Source organism: Misgurnus anguillicaudatus, chromosome 6 (genome assembly GCF_027580225.2).
Source record: "Misgurnus anguillicaudatus chromosome 6, ASM2758022v2, whole genome shotgun sequence".
Lineage (NCBI taxonomy): Eukaryota > Metazoa > Chordata > Actinopteri > Cypriniformes > Cobitidae > Misgurnus > Misgurnus anguillicaudatus.
This window is the reverse complement of record NC_073342.2, coordinates 26,744,941-26,768,750: the sequence shown is the minus strand read 5'-3', so window position 1 is coordinate 26,768,750 and position 23,810 is coordinate 26,744,941. Positions and strand designations below refer to the sequence as shown.

Genomic DNA, 23,810 nt, shown 5'->3' with positions numbered 1-23,810 from the left:
ATTTATAAAAAGCTAAAGCAAAAACAATATTTTAAACTATTTTAAAATAGGGCTGTCAAAAGATCAATCGTGATTAATCGCATACAAAATAAAAGTTTGTGTTTGCAAAATATATATGTGTGTACTTTGTGTGTATAAATAAACACATACATAATTTTCATGTAATTTTTTTTAAAATGTATATATAAGAAAAAAATACATATAATTTTTATCCCCTGCCAAGTGCCAATTACGCTTTCCTGACGAGTTTTTATTTAGTTATTTAATTCTGCTATTGTCCACTAGATGGCGGTCTTACCCAAATTTATAAAAAACTGAAGCAAAAACTTTTTTTTTAATATTTTAAACTCTGTGTATCTGTTATCTGTTTTGATAATCGTTCTGAATCTGATCTCTAACAAAATTTTCTTTACAAAAATGCTATTATTTTAGCGTTTTGCTCACAATTTGGTATTTTTGAATAAACCTAACCATATTTAAGAGGTTATAAAAAGAGAACAAATGAAGAAAGGATGAATTTTTTTTGCCCATTTTGTTTGAAAGCAACGGTGTGTTCTTTCATTTTAATCTATATATATATATCAATGAAACTTTTAAGTAAAATCACTAAAAGTCTTCCTTCTGCTAGAAAAAATAGTCCTTGACTGACAGAATGTTTCACATATGTATACGTTGCTAAGGATGGTGTGCAGTCATGCACAGAATTGTTAGGTGCAGCTGTCATAGCTGTGATTTATGGTAAATAAAACAACTACTGACCAATTAGGAGGTGAACTAACCCTTTTATAAACGTTACATACATCACACTGACATGTGCAGTCATTTATGGGATGAGAAACTCACCATTCGAACCTCTAGCCAGCGGTTAGCTGCTGTGAGGAAAAGAGACGCCACGTTATTGGCATCGGTGAACTGCAGGAGCCTCTGTCTGAATCTAGCCTCATACCTTCAACACAGAATACCACAATAACACATCAACAAGACAGTTAACAGATGCTCTTATCCAGACACAAATCACTTCAGGTGTTATGAGTAAGGTTGTCATAATTTGTTCAACCTGAAAGCTCTGATGGTTGTCAGGCCCTCTACGGTCTCAGAGAAGTGTGAGAGCAGAGGAAGCTGTGTGCCGTCTTCAAGCTGCTGAAGATCTCTGAGAACACAGAAACACACTGGTTATATATATATATATATATATATATATATATATATATATATATATATATATATATATATATATATATATATATATATATATATATATATATATATATATATATATATATATATATATATATATTCAATGTGTGGGTTTCAATGCATGTTTATGAATAATCTTGGCTACAATACACCACAATACTAAAAAATGCATTCATTTAATCAATATACTGATAGATGTAAACACACGGCATTCTCTAAATTGGAACAGGGAAAGTGATTAGTTTCAATATGTGTTGTGAGTGGTGTTTTCTGATTGGTTACTTGGATGCGACTCTGAAGTATTTCTGGATGAAGTAGCAGGCGATGGCTAGCGGTGCCAGGACGATGACGAAAACCGGCGTGACGTAGGAGATCACACCGAGCGCAGACACACACAACAGCGTAGAGCGACTTAAACACTCCAGAGTCGCAGGAATGTGCTGAAAGAGAGAGAGATTTATGTTTTGCTTACATGACTTACAGTTGCTAAATTTTTTTATTTTTTATAAATGCAGTATAACATATTGAATAAGTGTTTGATTATTGTCATACCTGATCTATTGTATTGGTATCAGAGGAGAAGCGATTTAATATGCTTCCCAATGGAGTTGTTTCAAAGAGCCTAAAAAGAAAAAAAGCAACTCATCAAACAACTCATTTTTATATTTAACTATAATAACCATTCTTAAAGTGAAAGTTCACCCTAATTTCATTTAAAACCGAGAGGCAACCTTACGATCTCTCTGATGAAGCCAATACTTAAACTGCAATTCATCGACTGGCCACTAGAGGCTGGCTCCAAAAGAAAGTCAATTCCTATAGACGACCATATTAAAATGCCCAACTTTACAGCTGAAAATAATGTGTTTAAAGGTCTGGTACAAAAAGTATTTTTGGTCTATATAGCTAATTTTGCCCTTCATGACAACTGTGAGCGGGGTGAATGTTTTGTAACTCATCCGTTTAAATTTTATTAAGCCTTAAAGTTCTGCATAATTAAGGGCGTGGCCAATTGAGTGACTTGTGAACTGCCAATGCTGTCACTAGAGTTGAGCTAGGGGGGCGTGGTTTCAGCAACCAGAAACTTCAGCTTCAACCATGTCCGCCTCTACCCATTTTCGGTTTTCGTGAGTGATGCGCGGTGACGCGCGGCCAAGATGGCGACGACGACTATTTAAAAAAAGCTCTTCATAAGCCTATGCGTGACGTTAAAGACTCAAAGACAGTACGTCTATATTTTTTTAGTCTATGTTTAAAACACATTATTTTTTTGTGGAACATTGAAGGAATAATTGGCAAAATGTCAGTCAGATGTCAATGAAATTTGATGGTGACCAGAATGTTTAGGGGTCTCTTTCGCATACACCGTCATGAAATGCACTGCACTGTTGCCATGATACCAAAACCCAAAAATATCTCACATCATATTTTTTCATATAAATAAACTTTCCCATGCAAACACACACACATCTTGTAGCCTCATCTACATACTCTCACTGTGACTCAGCTATCACAAATATCCAAATACACGGACACTTTACATTATACAGTATGTGACCCTGCCTGTGAAAACCCAGCTGAAGTAATTGTTGGTGTTTTCTTTGAAAATACAACCTTGATATCTCTTATATTAACTAAGTAAAATGAGACTTTAATATGAGACTTTAACCTAGATTTTACAGGGTTACATATGCATCACAGATCCATGTAACGGTATTAAATGTACCTCATTGGGGCAAGTATAATATTACTGAGCAGGCTGTGATGTAGCTCTTTGGCCACGCGCAGACCCGTCCACTCCACTGCCACCGACGTTGCCAAACACAGCACGATGCCCAAGCAGCACAGCACACTGAACACCAGGAGGTACGACGAGTGACTGAAACCCACGTCCTGAGAAGAGACCACAAACACTTTAGCGGCAAGCTAAAAAATACCCGTGTTCGCATGAAGTCATGTGTTACTTTGCGCATATGGGGTTGGAACGCGAGTTTGTTTATTTGTGTTGTATTCACAGTTGTCTGTTAAGCTTGCATAATAAATGTATTCAGGATAAATGTGAGTCTGTTTAAATGATTGTCGGTGGTCATCAACAACACATGTACAGTTGTAGAGTATAACAACCAATGGCAATACCGGTATCCAAAGATCATAGAGGTTAATATAATGCATATATATAATATAGTCAGAAAAATGGGACCAAAACTGTCACTGGGGCAGTATGCTTTAAACAGGTATTAATATGTACTATTTAGGTACAGATATGTATACATTTGGTTCCAATTTGGTACCTATGAGGTACAGTACTAATATGAAATCTATAGGTGCAAAAGTGTACTTTTTAAAGGGTACTGCCCTTACAGTTTATAAAATTTAATGATGCTGCATATATTATTTATTTATTTATTTATATTCATATAACATTTTTATACAAAATTTATTTCAAATTCACTAAAATATTTGAGAATTATATGTCAAATAATAACAAATCATCAGCTGATTTTGGAAATCAGTTATTACGTGACAATAATGACAATAATCTCAAATATCCACTTTATATCAGATTTAGCCGATACATTAACGCCACACAAGCTTTCAGTTAATAAAATAAAAACTATATTAAAAATAAATATTAGCTTTATATCAGACTTAGCCAATATAATTATGTCACACAAACTTTAAAATTAATAAAATAAAAACTAAATAAATATATTACATAAACAAACAAACAAAAAAACCAAACAAACAGATAAATAAATAAATGGCTAAATATCAGCTGTTTATCAGACTTAGCCGATATATTAACGTCACACAAACTGAAAAATTAATAAAAAAAAAAACTATATACATATATTAAATAAACTATTAAAAAAGTAAATAAATGGCCAAATATAAGCTTTATATCAGACTTAGGTAATATATATTAACGTCACACAAACTTTAAATTAATAAAATAAAAACTATAGACCATTTCAGCAGTAACAACATAAACAAGCGGCTGTCGGGTCCGCACGTAAATTCCGGTAAACTCTGCTTAGAATAAATAACAACAAAGTTCTTTAAACGTAGTTTATTTATATAACAAGCTAAAAAACAACACATAGATTACCTAGGAAACCAAAACATTTGTTATTTTCGACGAGGCATTTGTTCAAGAGATCAGTTTAGCAACTAGTCAGACCATAAAAAAAAAACGAAACCGGAAGTAAGGTTCGGATCCAGACGTATATCACGTGCGGCCGATGAAACGGTCTATATACATTTATTAGATAAACTATTAAAAAAATGGTCAAATATAAGCCCTGTATCAGACTTAGCCAATATATTAACATCACGCAAACTTTAAATTAATAAAATAAAAACTATATACATATATTAGATAAACTATTAAAAAAGTAAATATATGGCCAAATGTAAGCTTTATATCAGACTTAGCTGATATATTAACGTAACACAAACTTTAAATTAATAAAATAAAAACTATATAAATATAAATTATTAAAAAAATTGACAAATATAAGCCCTACATCAGACTTAGCCAATATATGTATTAACATCACACAAACTTTAAATTAATAAAATAAAAACTATATACATATATTAGATAAACTTTTTAAAAAAGTAAATAAATGGCTAAAAATAAGCTGTATATCAGACCTACCTAATATATTAACGTCACACAAACTTTAAATTAATAAAATAAAAACTATACATATATTAGATAAACTATTAAAAAAAGTAAATAAATGGCCAAATATAAGCTTTATATCAGTCTTAGCCAATACATCAACATCACACAAACTTTAAATAAATAAAATAAAAACTATATAAATATATTAGATAAACTATTAAAAAAAGTAAATAAGTGGCCAAATATAAGCTTTATATCAGACTTTATATCAGCCAATGCATTAACGTCACACAAACTTTAAATTAATTAAATAAAAAATACATAAATATATTATTTAAAATATATAATAAATAAATGGCTAAATATCAGATAATTAATTGGCAGATGCATCATCGTTACAAAAAAACACGGATGCTGCAAGATGGAAAATTTTGTTTCAATTAGGTACAAGCCAATACTAAAGACTGAATAATAATCTACTTATACTTTCAGCCTTTGTCAATGATTCAGACTGAAGAAATAACACACAGAAAGAAAATCAATCCACGATTCAAGCAAAGACTAAAAGCTTATTCATTACCACGGCACTTCAGAAGGGTATATCGATAACGCAGAGCAATTTTAAAAGCACAAGTGCTAATTAAAGTGGAAACTCTAAATCAGGGGTTAATGTTACTTTGTATTCTGTGTGGCATCTGAGGGCTGTTTAAAATGTGAGCAGTGATGCTGGTGAATTAATTATTGACGAAAAATAATTTGAAAGAAAAAGAAAAGTTGATAAGCTGCACCGTAGTGTCTCTCTTCATTAAAAGTGGGCGGAAAACTGGACTTATCACACAGAACAGCCGTGTCCGTAAACTCCCATGGGAAGTAAGATCTGGAATATTCTAACACCTTTGTAATTAGCTTGTGTGTAAGTGCATGATTCCAGTCGAGGTTGATTAGATAAACTTTAAAGTGAATACTTCCATGTTCCCTACCCTGAGCCAAAGGAGTCCAGTATTTGTGTTATCAAGACTGTCACAACCATATGAGTCAGCGAGTCAGGGATGTCTATTAATAAAGCGAAGGTTTAAAGGTTCATGCTTTGCTCTTAACACCTTTGCTTGCTATGCACTGCTATGATAGTGAATGATAAAAGCTTATATGTATATACAACACTAGCATCAATGCACCTTCTCTTGGAAGACATTATTATGTTATTATAATTATTTTTAGTTGGATTGTTATTATTATTGTTTGGATTTCTTTTCCTTTTAGCCACTGTTTAGGCCAAAAATGTTTTTACATTTTTAATGTAGTTTGTATATTACCATCATCTCTCACCTGCACAAAGGAGCAATTGCGCGTTGCAGCCTCGATCTTGGCTGTGATGACTTTAGACGTCCAGTGTGCGAGCCAATAGTCAATGGCCACCATGAGGGAGTGTTTGAGGAGCTGAGAGAGCAGAAGCAGGAGGAGCAGCAGGAGGCCTGCAGAGCTCAGATATGTCCCACAAGATCTCCAAGGTATAGTGGCTCTGTGCCTCATCACACGTGACAGGTTATCTTCATCATCGCTCTCCGGAGACTCTTCTGGAGATATGAAAAGAGAACAGTTCAGAGATGTTTTTATGAACGATGCTTTGTATTTGGTGACATACCATGGATAGATGTTTGCTACAGTGTCATGTTATTTTTAGAAAAGACACCCACAACTCAGCCGAAAGCATAGTTTACAGCCAACTACAGTTTGTGTACAAATTGTGAGAAAGTAAGCGAATGCTGAAAAAGAAGATAATGAACTATAACGGCTAATTAAAAGTAGAAAAACAGGTGCGCATACTATTACAGGGAGCCATTTACAGTCACTGCCCTAAATTTAAAACATGACATCATGCAGGCACTTTAAAAACATGTGTAGGTGGATGCTGAGAAGAGAGAGATTAAATGAACATGATAAAAGCTCTGATGTGGCTACACAGATATGTAATACATCAGTCAAGTGGGGTCAAGTGCTCTAAATCGGGGTCTAGTGGAATGAACCATGTGAGTCCAGTGTAACGAATCAGGGTCCAGTGCAGTGAATCAGGGTCCAATGCAGCAAATCAGCATCCAGTGCAGTGAATCAGAGTCCATTGCAGCGAATCAATACACCAACAACAGGTTCCAGTGCAGTGCAGTGAGGCATAGTCCAATACAGTGAAATATCATTCAGTGTAGTAAAAAGATTCCAGGTGAGGCAAAGTTTAGTGCAGTGAATCGGAATCCAATGCCGAGAATCTGAATCAAGTGCAGTGAGTCAAAGTAAAGTGCTTCGAGTGCGGCAGAGGCCAGTGCAGCGAACCAGAATCAAGCGCAGTGAATCAGAATCCAGTGCAGAGAATCAGAATCAAGTGCAGTGAATCAGCATCCAGTGGCATGATTCATCATCCTGTGCAGTGATCAAGAGTCCAGTGCGATGAATCAGCATCCAGTGCACTGGGTTATAGCCCAGTGCTTCAGAGTCTAGTGCAGGGAATCAGAATCCAGTGCAGTGAATCAGCATCCAGTGCAGTGATCAAGCATCCAGTGCGGGGATTCAGAATCCAGGGCAGCAAATCAGGGTTTACTGCAGTGAGTCAGTGAAGTGAATCAGCATCCAGTGCCATGATTCAGGGTCCATTGCAGTAAATCATGGTCCAGTGTATTTAATCAGAAAATGAGCATCCAGAGCAGTGAATCATATTCCAGTGCAGTGAATCAGTGTCCAGTGCTGAAAATCAGGGTCCGATGCAGTAATTTAGGAGCCAGTGCACTGGGGATGTGCATGAACATATAGTATTCAATGCAGTTGCTTGTAAATGCTCTGCTCAGCACATTATGGTGGAAAGAATGTGTGTGCTAGAACTTGCATTTGTTCATTATTTATTCATTATTCAGTTCTTTCATCCCAGGTAAATGTGCTCACTATCTCTCTTCTTATGATACAACAACAATCAGCAATGTTTTGCATAAACTGGAAAGCACATTATGACTCCCATTCAGGGGCACATTGCAACCATTGTATACAAGGAGGTCGAAAATGGCTGGGTTAGTTGGACTGGTGCATTCCCATTCACCCCAAGGTCAGTTGATCGACTGGGAACCTTTTTTGAGCCAATAACCTTGTGTGTAAATAGTATCTGATCATTCTAAAGCCATAGGAAATGGATGATGCTGATTATTCAATAGCACAAGCAAAATTAAACATACTAAGATGAATTCATGGATGAATTATTCCTGCAACTGAAATGATGCTTTCAGAAGATGTATAGGCAGCTACATATTGCACTCTATGTGGATATTACAATAGAAGATTAATGTAAAACTAACATGCAGGCTCATATGCTCATATGCAATGTAAAAAGAGAGAAAAGCATAGTCTATTATTCGATCAGTCAGGGTTGACTGCTTTGATTCAGTGCCAGGCTATCAAACTCATGCTGTGTGCCAGTAATGTGGCAGTCGGCCAGTTTTCTCTGATCTCTGATATAGAAAACACTCAGCTCCTGAAGATCATTTTGTCCTTCCAGAGAAAGGCAATGCAACTTTGTCTGATAAACCAAATCACTTTTAACCATGCCTTTAGGTTTGTCGCATTAGAATTCACTTATAATTTAATGCTAAATTTGCAGGACGTTCCTACTTGGAGATTCAAAATGTGCATTGTCAGTATGTTTTATTAAAATTACAGATATTTGACCTAACCCGCTCTGCAGTTTGCTTGTCATAAAGCAGTGGTCCCAGATTCGATTCTTCCATGTCTATGTTTGCCCCCTATTTGGAAAGGGGAATTATCCGGATATTACCTCCTAATAACCCAGCACAGCTGATCACAGTAATCAACACTCGGGGCTCACGCCGGCTCTAAACATTGCCATCTGTCAATGCATCCTGACAGGTGGTGAGAGTGGGCACCCAAACATCCTGGCGTGGATCACTCATACCAACAGCGTGGTCTGAAAGGCACAGCGGTACCTCTGGAAGCTCACGTGTTTCCGAGGAGATCCCTTTACAGATAAGATCTGCATGCCAAAGCACTGCATATTATTTTACTGCTGCATTCAGCATGTGCAACTCCCAAGCCACCAAGATCCATAATGAAAATTTATGAGAATCTTACCTCAGCAGCTTGAATGTTTAACAATGCAGCAACCATTTGCCTTTTGGCTTTACAATGATTTTTTATTGCAAGTAAATTACTTCTCTTTCCAAGTACTACATAAGCATGTCATAAATAAAACTCGATAAAAAAGTTGATCTATTCTTACCTTCCTCCTCCTCTTCAGTTTTAAGGGCCTCTCTGGAGTACATAGCTCGCCTTAAGTTTTTCCTTTCCAGCACCGTCATATTATCATCTACTGTCTCCTGAAAGACAAAATAATAGAGAAATAGAAATGACTTTCAAGCCTATTTGAAACACCTTTGTTGAACTGGGTTTTAGTAACTTCAGAGAAAAAAGTTCCTAAAATCTAAAGTGTGTTAGTAAGTTTGTGTAAGCATGCTAGTTCTTTGTAAGATTATTTTTGTATGTCTGTAACTGTTAAAATGTTTTTCACAGAAAATACAGTGTAAAGACCTGATTGATAGATCTGTTGGCCACTAGATGGCATTTCAGAGACCTGTTGAGAGACTTTAGTAAATAACAGTCACTGTTCTGTATTTTTAGAGACCATTTAAAATGCATTCTCTGCTTTGTGACCAAACACTCTCAACCAATTTCACATAAAAAAGTTGACGTTTGCATTTACATTTTCAGTATTTAGCTTCAGGAAGCAAATTAAGAGTTTGGTCCAAAACGCGATAAACACCATTTTTATAAAAATAGTTACAGCCATAATCAGTATTGTATCAGGTCAGTATTAAAAATCCAATATCCGCCGTGTTATTCTGTTATCTTTTCTCCCTTTTTTCCCAAAATACGATAAACGCCAGTCCTCCTTCTCTGCAGAATGCAATAAATACGCTTAACCAATCACAGCGCACCATTCCACCCATTGTAAACATTAATGGTGTTGCTTTGAATACACACTGAATCCTAGTGTTCCTCATCTACTTTGTACTTCGTAATCAACAAAGAAACAAAAACAAAATAGTAATTTTGATGGCATTGATAAACCTGTGGTGGTTTTCTGTGATGGGGAAAAAACGTAAGCTATCAAATTCGAATAATTTACGTGAGAGGTACTCGGGTGAAGGAAAAATGCCGGCTGTTGCTTGTTCTCACACGTCAGCAAAAAGCTTCTGTCACGCTAACACATTGAACCCAGTGGATCTTATGAAAATCTAACCATTATTTTACTCAGTCAACGAAAATTAAGACCAAAACAAAACATTACAGCTGATCGCTGTCAAAAATGTTAAGCGACGACGTCTCAAGGATGACAGCAGCAATGACAATGTTCTTTGATTAATGCCATTAACTCTTTCCCCGCCATTGACGAGAAATCTCGTCAATCAAGAGAAAACGCTTCCCCGCCAATGACGAGTATTTCCAACTTTCCGCAATACCGCTATTATCCACTAGGTGGCTGCATGTCCGTGTCTGTTTTTAAGATCGCTCTGAATGGGATCTCTATGAAAAGTCCGTCACAAAAATGGAATTTTCTCAGCTTTTTGCTCAAAATGTGGTGTTTTTGCAGAAACCTACCCACATTCAAAAGCTGATTACAAAAGAACTACTGAAGGTAGGATGAAACGTTTTTTTTTTTTGTTTGAAAGCAGAGGGTCTGTTCTTTCATTTGGTATATTGTATGTTTATATATTTAAAGAAGAACATTTTCTGGAAGGCATTAAACTTTTGTGAAAATCATGAAAAACGCTGGCGCTGGCTGGCAACTTTTTAAAAAAACGCTGGCGGTGAAAGAGTTAATGTTATTTTTTTATTACCACTAGTCAACTAAATGAATATAACATGGCAAAGATGAATGCACATTTATATTTTGTTTCATTTTTGTATCAGTTTTTATAGTAAATCTTTAAAAACAAAATTATGGATTTTAATTTTTTATGTTTTTATAACCTAAAGATGCTATGTGAAAGTTTGTAGAAAATAGTGGTTTTCATCTTGTCACTTTCTATAGAAAAAAGAAAACACATTTTTAACCAAATTAGTCCAAATAGACTTATTGCATTTTGGAACCAAACTCTTCAAATATTGCCCTTCAAAAAAGTATCATCTTGAGCATCTCCCTTATTTTCTGCAGGGTACCTTCTCAAACTCCCGATCTTGTCTGTGCATCAAAGTCTTCCACTGCTTAAAGAGCTCAGGTTGAGAGTTCTGGATGTCCTTCAAGGTTCCTTCAGTCTGTATGCTGCCATCCTTCATAGCAATGATCTACAAACAAGACAACAAACAAGTCATTTATTCTCCTGATCTTTGACACCAGAAAGAAAAAAAAACCCTTGAGAAATCCAGCTAATATGTAAGGGGGAGCTGTCCGCCATGACAAATTAAAGTGGTTTTGTGTGACAAACAGTGATTTCCTAATAGGGCTGAACAACTATCTTTTTTGGGGGGCTCAGTTGATTGATCAGGTTGCAAAAGAGGGAAATCAATCACCCTTAATCAAAGCAATTGAGAGAGACAATACACTTTATTTATTTCACATAACAATAAGGTTAATCGTGACATCAAGAATTGACTACAGCAGTTATTGCTAACTTTTTCATTGGGTCCCCCGCCATCTTGGCATTGTTAGCATGATTTTAAAAAAGTATATATTTTGTAATAAAATTATTAATGGAACAATTTATGCAAATTTATTTGAGCTCAAAGCATATCGGATCACGTGCCCCCCGTATACTCTGCAGCCCCCTAAAGGGACCCAGACCCCAAGTTGGGGACCAATAAAATGAGAGTGATGGAGCAGACTTTACTATAAGTAAAATAATAAACACCGCTATATTCAGTTTAAAGGTTTTGATTTCATGGGGTCTTTACAAGCCCACATATCTTTTGGAGCCACAGCAGGTGGTTAATAAATGTGATTACTGAACCTGAAGGGCATTACTTTGGCTGATGTCTTTTTGGTTTGACCTGCAGTTTGATTACTGTCATTTTCATGTGACATCCAAATGGGGAATTAATTTGATTTCTTTCTGTAGACCAGATGGTCTGTTTTGATCTGTTTGGTGCCATAATGAATAAGTAGGATTTGGAGGTGACCATGAATATCATTCAAAGTCCAAACATGAGCAGACTATTGGACTATAAATAAAATAGCATAATAGGTTTCCACAAAAATCATTTCTTCAAGTTCTCGGGGTTGTGGAGAGGCGATGAATAAATGTGAATTATTCATGAGTGTGGCCCGGGCTTTGTGAGATCTGACTTTTAAATATGGCTTCCACCTCTCATAAGCACACATTTAATAATTTCTTAGCATTTTTTCCGATATCTTTCACTTTGAGCTGAAATATTTAGAAGTAAGAGGTTCATGATTAAACATCATGTACCATTCATCTTTAATACAATGTCATTTGTGTAATTTACATGTAATTTTCCTGTTTTATATTATTTTTTTCCCTTCAATATATTCTGTTTTTTACTGTAAAGCTGCTTTTCAAACATGCAAAATTGTAAAAAGCACTACAGAAATAAAAGTGAATGATCAATTATGATCAATGGCACTTTTCTTTGAAAAACCCCAATGGCCTTTTTTTACTTCATATAGGCCTACTAATAAATTTGCATGAGCAACACGCCAAACTTGTTATTTAAAGCATATTTTAATCTGAAACCATCATTGCAACCATCTGTCCCTCATTTTTTTTGGTAACTAGGTCATTTTTTAACTGCTTGAGTTGCGAACATCGCTGTGCCATTTTGGTCTGCATGATGGCCGTAATTGCAGTGGCAGAGTGATGCTGTCTAGTCAGAGTAAAATATGTCAGAAGATGGTGATTTTCGAAAATGTTCACAACCTAGCACCCAGAATCAGCCTGCATGCTGGAAAAAAGTTTCTGGTGTGTCCGCTGTGTTACGTGATTTGCAATATGCTGCTAAAGAAATGCAGACAATATTCAATTCAATTCAATTCAATTTTATTTATATAGAATAGTATATAATAATATACTTATATAAATAATATAAGAATAGTTCACCCAAAAATGGACATGCTTTCCTAATTTATTCACCCTCATGCATCATAGATGTACATGACACATTTAATCAGCTATAAATTAGTGCTGGGCAAAGATTAATCGCGATTAATCGCATACAAAATAAAAGTGATTATTGGTATAATATATGAGTGTGTGCTGTGTCTAATTATTATGTATAAATATATACACACACATTCATGTATGTATTTAAGAAACATTTACATGTTTATATATATATTTATTTATATTTTTATATAATCTATATTAAATATATAAAAAAGATATATAAATAAAACAATTCTGAAATGAATATATGAATGTGTGTGTGGTTAAATATACATAATAATTAGACACAGTACACGCACATATATTATGCAAAAAAAATCACTTTTATTTTGTATGCGATTAATCACGATTAATCTTTGCCCAGCACTACTATAAATACTTTTTAAAATAATAATATCCGTAATTTTATATGAAGTTTGTTTAGCTTAGTTCGGGAGGAGCATGGTCATGTAATCCCCTCGGACAGCACGCCAAATATGCTTTCTCTCATTCCTTATTGATTACATGTTAATGCGAACTCGTGAAGTACATACATTGGTCCCAAAATGTTTAAGCACATCCAAATGACTGTATGTCTGAAGCAAAACAATATGTTTGTGAGAGAAAACTCTTCATATTTTTATATGTGTTCCTTTCACTAAAAGAGAGGAAAACCTATTTTATTTTGGCGCAAAAAAATGTAGCAAAAATGAATCCTTTATCAGTGTTTGGGGACCCCACTGGACTTTTCCTTTCTTTTTTAAAAGTGTTACCTTCATCTCAAGTGCATAAAACTCCTTGTTTTTCCTAAACAATCTATCTAAACATGCACAAAAAAACTGGGCTTGATTTGGTTGTGCTAAAAGCGTGTACATTTTTTTTTTACCGTTTTTAAAGAGCAATTGTATAAGGAAATATAAATTTTTATACGAAAAATATATATCATTTTTTAAATTGACTTCTCAACTATACATTTATGCTGTGTTTTTGTGGAAATGTGAAGTTTTTTTTACCTATTTACTTAACTAGGCCATAAATTGGCTCATGTAAAATGATTTTTAAAAGCAAAAAAATCACTTAAATGTCGATTTTAATTCAATCTAAATTGTTTTTGGAGATTGCTCTATGTGTTATAAAAAATTTATATTTCCTTATGCAATTGCTCTGTTTAGACCCCAAACACTAAAAACTTTATAATTTTTTAAAACTGATTAAGGGTTAAATAAAAAAATCTATATTTTCTAGACAGTAAAAAGCTCATTGGAGACATTTGCCCCTGCTTAAATATGTTTAATATTTAATATGAAATATGACTTTAATATGTGCATGTGTTTGTACCCAGTCAGCATGAGGAAGATACTGGAGCTTGTGTGTTACGAGCACCACTGTTCTCTTCTCCTCCCTTAACAATTTGAGGATGCCTTCCTGCATCAGATGATCACTCAAGTGAATATCCAGCGCTGAGAAAGGATCATCCTATAGTATAAAAAAAACATGAGAAATAAATAAATAATTGGTTTAATGTGATCACATCTACTGTACAAGTGCTCTGCATGCTAAAAATAATATCTATATTTCTTTCTTAATTTTTAGGTGCAGGTGCATGAAAAATCCTTGGAAAAAAGGTGTTCATATGGCATATCTTTTCACACCACAGACTCTACGCTGTCAAAAAAATTAAGTATAGGTCTCTGCGGAACAAAAAGGGGTGTTTCCCAATTTTGGGGCGTTTTCAAACTGGGATTAGGCATTTTTAACCATCTAATCAAAAAAGTACGGAAGCCCTGAAATACATCATTAGTTTGAAAACGCCCCAAAATTGTCAAAATATGTACCCCAGCTGTTACTGGGGAAGTACCCTTTCAAAAAGTACAGCTTTGCACCTAAAGTGTTCTTGTTAGTACTTCAGTGATAAATTTTAGTATCGCAAAGGTACATATTGGTTCCAAATGTATACCTAATGGTACATATTAGCACCTTTTGAAAGAGTATTGCCCCAATGACAGATGGGGTACATATTTTGACTACTGAGAAAAAGACCATAAACATTTGCCCAGTAATATATAGGAGAACCTAGTCTATGTTTGTACTGTAATAAACCATGTCACGAGCTCAGCCCGTAGCAGTATGACTCATGAAGTGTTATGTATTCTGCATGGATATCACACAGTGACGGTGCGCTGCGGAGTCTCGCTTCACAGCGTCTGGACTTACCAAAAACACCACGTTGGTGGTTTGATAAAGAGCTCGAGCAACACTGATCCTCTGCCTCTGGCCTCCAGAAAGAATTATACCCTGGAAAAGAAATGAATCAGGGAAGAAGGTTACAGGAAAGGTTGTAATAATAACACACCTTGTGGGAAAAAGAAAGAGAGAGGGAGATGATAACATCACAGGACCGTCTCATAGTCTAAACTACGAGGAAAGTATTTTGACATCAAAGTCAGACTTTTCAACATGTTGTTCTTCATTTTGGATCATGTGGATTAAATGTTTGTGACGTGATTAAATAAAAAAGTTAGGAAAAATCAGATTAGAGCTTGCCGGATTTTCTATCCCATCGAACAGACTGTCGACAGCTTGAGGCTGAGACAGAGACACATAGAGTCTTAATAAAGATGGCATGATGATCGATGGTGTTGAATCTGCTCTGACTTTAAATGAGGTGGAAAACTGATGCTTTTAAATGCAAGTGGTATCACCAGAAAAGCTTTTACCACAGCAAGCATCTTTAAATGTGAACTAAAAAGCAAGTAAACACACCTTGTTAAAGGTGGCCTAGACAATAAAACAGTGATTCTCAACCACTGGGCCGCGGTCCACCAGTGGTCCCCACAGCGCCATCTGGTGGGCCGCATAGGCAGTGGTAGACTACTAAAAAAATTATTTCTAAAAATCTTTATAAAAGTTATATCAGACTTTTCTTATTAATTTATATGATTTAAAAACGCTCATTCAAGATGCATGATCTAAAAGCCCATTTATGTCCGCGTTGTGCCACATTCAAGAGTCGAACACACTGGCGACAACTACAATAGCTCCGCTGTGTGACTCCGATGTGTGATACCCTGAAAAGAAGCAAAATCCTCACCCCAGGTCAGGGTATCCCCTATTTTAGCGCCACTTTTTGATGTGCATTCCGCATAACTTTTTGAGGCTCTGGGTTGCCCATTTTTTTTGAACGTGCAAGATTCTTTCATTTGTTTGGCTTGTGCGTCAAATAAAGACGCATTTTTTATTTACTGCATGTGTACAAGTATAAATCATTTTTAATACAGTCACCAAAAATATGAATAGAGCACTTCAGTTTTGCCTTTTATAATCATGTCTACTGTAGCCTATTGTTATCATTTTAGTCCAGTGTCTGAAAGGACATGAAAGTGAAATATGTGAAATATGTTCCTAAAATAAATATTAAAACATTTGCATTGTGTTGTTAAAAATTAATTAGATTTTTCAAATTTCAAAATTTGGGGGCCGATATTTTAAATCTTGTTATTTTTCCTATTTCAATTTACAGTAAATAAATGCAAATAAAAAAAGGAAATGTTTGGCAGAAATGATTTTGGTAGTTGATAGAATGAATTTTTACTTAAAGGATTAGTCAATTTTCTTAAAAAAATCCAAAATGTTGATGTCTTTCTTTGTTCAGTCGAAAAGAAATTATGTTTTTTGAAGAAAACATTCCAGGATTTTTCTCATTTTAATGGACTTTATTGGACCCCAACACTTAACCCTTAACAGTTTTTTTCAACGGAGTTTCAAAGGACTCTAAACAATCCCAAACAAGGCATAAGGGTTTTATCTAGCGAAACGATTGTCATTTTTGACAAGAAAAATTAAAAATATGCACTTTTAAACCACAACTTCTCGTCTATCTTAGGTCCTGTGAAGCGCCAGCGCGACAATCGTTTGACTAGATAAGACCCTTATGCCTCGTTTGGGATCATTTAGTCTTTTAAAACTCTGTTTAAAAAAATGTTAAGTGTTGAGGTAAGTGTTAAGTGTTGGGGTCCATTAAAGTCCATTAAAATGAGAAAAGTCCTGGAATGTTTTCCTCAAAAAACATAATTTCTTCTCGACTGAACAAAGAAAGACATCAACATTTGGATGACATGGTGGTGAGTAAATTATCTGGATTTTTTTAAGAAAATGGACTTATCCTTTAAATACATTCCTATAAATATTACATTTAGATAAAATGAAATAGTCTCTTAATTTTTTCTGCGGCTGTATATTCTACCTTTAAAGATTCAAAATTTCTCAAAAGGTACTACAGATAAAGTCTACGCCTAAAAGTCCACCGTACATCTTTCTCTTTAAATGTTTGTGCTCCAAATGACATCTATGATTTGGGTTTTCCATTGGAATCAATGATATTCCTCGTTCATCTACAGGGATACCACCAGGTGTACCTTTAGTGATTCAAAAGGCATTGTTTTTCTGTTATTCTGCGTTGATACAATCATGTTTAGAATACCGATCCTCTGAATGTTTTAAACAGTCATTAGTGGGCCGTAAATTGCAAAAGGTTTAGAACCCCTGCAATAAAACATATTGACACCTTAACAAATGTTCAAAACTCAATATTAGGGATGTTCAAATTGACTCATTAACCGTTAACTAAAGGTAAGAATTTATGACCGATCAATATTATCATTTAAAAGAAAAAGAATTGTTAACCCATTGTCAAAACGTGCCTACAGACATTTCGCCACTTTTTATCAATTTTAATTTGAATGGCCTGTACATGTGTGCGCACGTCCGGACAGACCTTCATTGATCGCCTCTGTCCTAGACCATGGACATAAACATCTCTCATTTGCACAAACAGAGAAAGAAGACGCAAAAGCAAAACTTGTGTCCTGCTTTAGAAACTGTGGTAGATTAAAAATAGACAATCCGCCCTCTTTAAATATTAATCCTTTGGACTAATCGCATGCACTTTGGTAATGTAATGTTGGGTGACAATTTGATAATGTATGAATCCTGGTTCTGTTGTTGATCTGTTGCTGCTGTTTTCCCGAACGTAAATCATTCCAGATGGCTGATAATGAAATGCATCACAATAGTCACACTGACCCGCTCGCCGATCACCGTCTGGTCCCCCTGGGGAAGGATGTCAATGTCCGGCTGAAGCGAGCAGGCTTCAATTACAGCTCTATACCTGAAACATCAGAGGAATAAAACAGCTTGCCGGATATTTAACACCATCAGCTTATCTAACTATATAACATTTTAAAATATTCATGTTGAAATGACATAAAATTAAATTGCTTTCATTATAACAACGCTGTCCGCACTAAAAAATATCCAATGCAATGCGAATCCACATGCAAGACGTAGCAAATGCAGTCTGTTTAAATCAATTGATCAGCGTGAGGCCACAAATGGTCATGACAAACAATTTTACGAAATGTTTTTTTGCAACAATGCCCTTTTAACGAAAAAATGCTTTTAGGATAAATTGCGCCTTTTATGACCCCTTTAACAATCTCCTTGTACAGACACCGCTGAGACCCCAGCGAAGGTAAATACACAAAGATTGTAAGGAGCAGACAAACGTACCCAGGGACACATCTGTCTAATGACTGTTACTGAAAACTACACAGTGGAAAATGACTGATATAGAGAGGAGAGAGAGAAAGAAAGGGCGAGAGAGAGTCTTTGTGTTGACTAATGGAGACATGGGGTATAAAAGAGACAGAAAGTAAAGCAAACACTTGGCTAATCCACATCACTAGGGCAACAAGGCGCTGAACACAAGATAATGTGTACCGACAGCCCATTAGAGACAAATAGTAGGCCCCAGTTGGCATATGGTGTCCCATCTATCTATCTATCCATCTATCTATCAATTTTTTTACATAAAATCCTCTTACATAATATAAAGATCATTTTGCGAAAACATAACCTTGATATCTTTAATATTGACTGAGTAAGCTCATGTCAAAGATTGAAATCAATGTGAAATGACTCTTTGATGCTCCAGATCTCATCAGTAGATTATAAGTCTTTGATGTCAAGGACAGGGTCACATTTATGGATGCCCTTGTGTACACAACAGGAAGATTATCTATGCAAAGGTTAGACAAACACCCTATAAAATGGCAAACAAATACTGTACTTGCTATCTAGTCATCTTCATGTTATATTCTTTTTTGTTTATATTGAAATAAGAGGTCAGTTACCTTTGCTTTATTAATGGCATCTCGAAAGTGATGTTCTCGGCTAGCGTGGTGTTTAGGAGCCAGGGCTTCTGGGATGCGTATGCCACAGCACCTCTTTTCCTGTCAGAGGGGTTGCCACAACATCAGTGATCTCCTCACAACACCAATGTTGCTCTTAAATATAAAAGAAAGGCTTGTTCAAGCTTTTTTAACTGATCTAAACTACAAATTGTAAATTTAAGATTGAAAATAACGAATGTTGTTTTAATGGATATGCCCCCTGACCATTTGAAGTAAAAATTATAAAATGGTCACAGAAAGGTTTATTGTAAGATTATGAATGTGCACTTTCCTTTTAGCATTCAAAAAGTTTATTAACAAAAAAAGCTCATTAGGTTTCATGTGTGTGGATGTATGTGCGTTTATGTACACACCTGATATCCCATTCTGCAGCGGCATCCGAAGGACTGAAAATAAAAAAAACATCATTTAGAAAGATTTTCATAAATCATCATAACATTTATATTTATGCATTTGGTAGATGCATTTATACAAAGTGAAATTTTTTTAATCAGCATGTCTGTTCCTTGTTTGAACCCACGACCTTCTGTACTGATAATGCAATACTACTAAGCTTACAGTATAATGCTACGTACACACCAAAGGCCGGCATCGCTCTAGATTACTCGCAGGATTTAACTTCGTGGCATGCGAATTTTTTGATCAAGTTGAATATTTTCAACTCGGGAAAAGAGGCTTTTGAGGCGAATAACTGTGGGTTTACACCAGACGCGAGTTCAACGATTTGCACAAGTAGATTAAATGTCAATGCAAAGACGCGATCAGAAACGTCCGAATGCGAATGACCCGATATGGCCGGCGCATTTGCCGCGAAAACATGCGCTATTCGCCGCAAATGCATCTCCGCCCGAGTTGAAAATATTCAACTCGAGCAAAAAATTTGCATGACACGAAGTTAAATCCCGCAAGTATTCTAGAGCGAGTAAAGCGATGCCCGCATTTGGTGTTTTCGCGGCAAATGCGCCGCTCATATCGTGTCATTCGCATTGTCCCTCGCAAGGTCGAAGACGTGTCTGATCGCGTCTTTGCATTGACTTTGTATGTAATCTACTTGTGCAAATCGTTGATCTCGCATCTGGTGTGAACCCACAGTAAGACAAATGAACTGACATTAACACATATCCAAAGTGACCTGAAATGCATTGATTAGTTTGTGTATTCCCTTGTTTTTGAACCCATGACCCAGCGTTGCCATCACTACACCTATACCAGGTGAATGTTACTGTGTGAGAATTGACCGAAATTAATGATATTAGAGTAAACATAAATATCATTGCCAAGCATTATCACAGCGACCTCTAGCACAGGACATTTGTCTCTTTGTCCTGCGGTGATTTAAAACACCGTTGCTGATGCGATGTAAAAGGATGCTGGAAATAGTGCAGTGTAATCATGTACGAGTTGATCTGTAATGCGGTGTACCAGACATATGTCTAGGTTTAAATCCGAGTAAGTACATCCAGTAATAGTCTTGTGCATACAGGTTTGACATGTTATTTAGTCCTTAATTATGCGGAGAACAGGAAAGATTAGGTTAAAGAGGATTAATACTATTGAGAGTCACATGCATTAAATATGTATGATAATACTTGCACTCTGCAGAACAGCACTAAGTACACAATTTACAATGTATAGTACGCATTACTCATGCATAGAGACAACAGCGGTCAGAAAATATTCGAGTCTGCCTTCTTTTTCGTTTTAGTAAAATAATATGCCATTTACAAATTCGCTGTATTGTAAATAATACATGTGTGACTGTGTAATGAGTGATTGCAGCCAAAAGCTACAAGAGACCTCCATTCCTGGCTGCCAATTCGGCCCAATTGTCAGGAAGACGCACAAAAGCACTCACTCACTCACACCCCCTTATTCACACATAGTAGCCTATTGTGAAAGCACATGCTGGTTTACTGATGACCAGAGAGATGATAGTACATTTTATCAGCGGCAAACAACTGTCATGTTCTGCAGTAATAGCCCTTCTGACAGTCCTCTATAGGATTTATGCATTAGTTCCCTACTGGGTTCGAGTGTTTATCAGACAAACATATCGAGTCCAACCATTACCCTAATGCCTATAGATAAGAGAGAATTACAGGCATTTGCAATTCAAAAACAAATGACTGTCTACAAGAGCTTGCATGGCTGGCTAGCAAAACGGCTTTTAATATTTACAGTAGATTTTGAGATACATTTCTACTATTACCAATTGCCAAACACAAGGATAGATATTTAATAAAACCTGTAATTAAACACTTTTTTGTGTTGTTTATGATATTATCTATATGTAGATTTTTGTGTTTAAAAAATATTTAAACTGGTTTGTTGGCAGAATACATTAATAATTATAAAGCAAGAAAAAAATCATAATTCTCTCATAAGTCTGAGATGGCTTGAAGGTGACTAAACTATAAAAGATTTTTGGTAACACTTTACTTGAAGGGGTGTTCAAAAGACTGACACGACATCTTCACAATTATGACGTGACACGTGTCATGAAAATGAAGGATATTTTATGCACATTTATGATAACTGTCATTAAAGGCGGAGTGCACAAAGCTACGTTTACATGGACACATTTTGCCTCCATCGGATTAAAATCCTTCCGATTAATAAATCCTATAATAGCGTTTACATGAACACTTAATAATGTGATCGGATTGATGTGCGTGTTTATATGACACAAGATTTACATCAGATTTGATCATTTGACATGCGCACATTGCACAAACATAGTTTCACGCTGTTTCAAGATTTGCTTTGTGCCTCACTGATTATAAAGCAGCAGCAAAAACACCCAATCACGTGTGCCCAAAAAGCGTATTTTACTTCACGCGGTGCTGCAGAGACCGTTCGCGAGTCCAAACACATGCGTTTGTGGATCAGAGAATAAATCATGGACTGACCGGACAACGCTGTCTTGTATCACTTTATGGAGAATTGGACGGATAATAGGAACAAGATTAACAAGACAATCACTTCTTGTGACTTCCTTCAACAAAACAAACTCGAGTTATTTGCGTCACATGTCATTACGGCAATTCTACGTCATTGCACGTGTGCATATGCTCCACACTCCCGTCCTGTAGGTGGCGGAAATGCACCTTTCAGTGGGTTTGCCAACCGCCATTAAAAAAAGAAAAGATGGCACATGCGCAGAGCATCCCAGTTTCAGTTATCCATCCGATCAAGTATACATGTCATTTTGAGCGGATTACAAACGGTATAAACCACCCCTAACAAGCGGATTAGATTTTTAATCAGATTGGCACTTTTTAGTCCGATTGAGGTGTTTACATGGAGCATTTTTATTCAGATTGATCATTTAAACGGATTACAAATGTCCATGTAAATGCAGCTAATTTTTGAAAGCCAATGTTTATATTTGAAATCACCTAAACAAACACGCCCCTACCCCAATAGAATCTGGACCTTCTTTTAAAAGACCCGCACCACATACGCAACCTTGGTAAGGATGTCGGTTTAGTAGACACGCCCCTTACTGCTAATTAGCTACAAGTGTGTTTTGGTAGTCGGCCCGTCTCCTTTTCCAAAGCGGTTTTCAAACATTGTGCACTCCGCCTTTAAGTATCATTTTTCAACCTGATCTCACGAATTTCCGTGGCATAGTCACATAATTTTTTGCTCATTTTTCCGTGGCATTCTTACGGATCTCTGCATATTTCCGTGGCCACTGACTTTCTTTTCCGTGGCATTCTCACGGATTGGTTACTCAACTGTTTTGTCCTATTTTCTTACCATTGTCGCTTCGGTTTAGGGTTAGATTTACATAAAATGACATCCCTACCCAAACCCAACTCTAACCCCAACGCCAGGCAACAACTGATTAAAGTTTAGAAAGAATACATCAGAAAAAATAGTATAAACCAATACTTAAAGTTACATACTAACGCAAACACCAAATCTAACCCTAAACCGAAGCGACAATGGTTTGAAAATAGGAAAAAGCAGTTGAGTAACCATTCCGTGAGAATGCCACGGAAAAGAAAGTCCGTGGCAGAGCCACGGAAATATGCGGAGATCCGTGAGAATGCCACGGAAAAATGAGCACATTTTTTTTTTCAATTATGTAATTTTTAATTCAAAGATGACATTGTTTGAGATGTCTTTGTTATGATAATTTGACATAAACCAATACATCATAACTTGTCATAAATCTGTCATAAACATGACATAGCAGAATAATGATCAATCTTAAGAAACTACCAAGCTTTATGGGTTAACATTACATTAAACTGTAATTTAAATGTCATTAAATGTTAATACTCTGTCAAATAGTTTTAAATACCTTAACAAAATGTCACAGACACGTCAAAAGATAATACTTAACTTTATGTATGTGCACAATACCTAAAAAACCGACAACTAACAGAACTTGTTGTTCCTCACACAGAGGGTTCTGAAATATTTTGACAGAAGAAAAAACGAACAAAACATTTACTTGATTTAATGAATTTATTTGATGTAATTAACTGTTTGGACCCTACCCTTCATGGCTTAACAAATTACTGTTTTCATTTAATATTATGCGAATTGGTCTCCAAATGCAATAAAATA

At 35.7% G+C, this 23,810-nt stretch overlaps 1 protein-coding gene across 3 annotated transcripts in view; it reads right to left on the bottom strand.

Moving 5' to 3' along the window:
* The window catches only part of abcc8 (ATP-binding cassette, sub-family C (CFTR/MRP), member 8), a 239,628-nt gene that overhangs the window by 8,280 nt on the left and 207,538 nt on the right, over window positions 1-23,810 (bottom strand). For all 3 annotated transcript variants that reach the window (XM_073868856.1, XM_073868857.1, XM_073868858.1), the window contains 13 exons: window positions 19,583-19,615; window positions 19,170-19,268; window positions 18,061-18,145; window positions 15,193-15,273; window positions 14,317-14,454; window positions 11,039-11,164; window positions 9,099-9,195; window positions 6,155-6,402; window positions 2,924-3,090; window positions 1,750-1,819; window positions 1,480-1,637; window positions 1,058-1,150; window positions 844-946 (listed from right to left, as the gene is read on the bottom strand). In XM_073868856.1, the coding sequence (XP_073724957.1) occupies window positions 844-946; window positions 1,058-1,150; window positions 1,480-1,637; window positions 1,750-1,819; window positions 2,924-3,090; window positions 6,155-6,402; window positions 9,099-9,195; window positions 11,039-11,164; window positions 14,317-14,454; window positions 15,193-15,273; window positions 18,061-18,145; window positions 19,170-19,268; window positions 19,583-19,615 (1,498 nt within the window). The remainder of the gene's footprint in view (window positions 1-843; window positions 947-1,057; window positions 1,151-1,479; window positions 1,638-1,749; window positions 1,820-2,923; window positions 3,091-6,154; window positions 6,403-9,098; window positions 9,196-11,038; window positions 11,165-14,316; window positions 14,455-15,192; window positions 15,274-18,060; window positions 18,146-19,169; window positions 19,269-19,582; window positions 19,616-23,810) is intronic.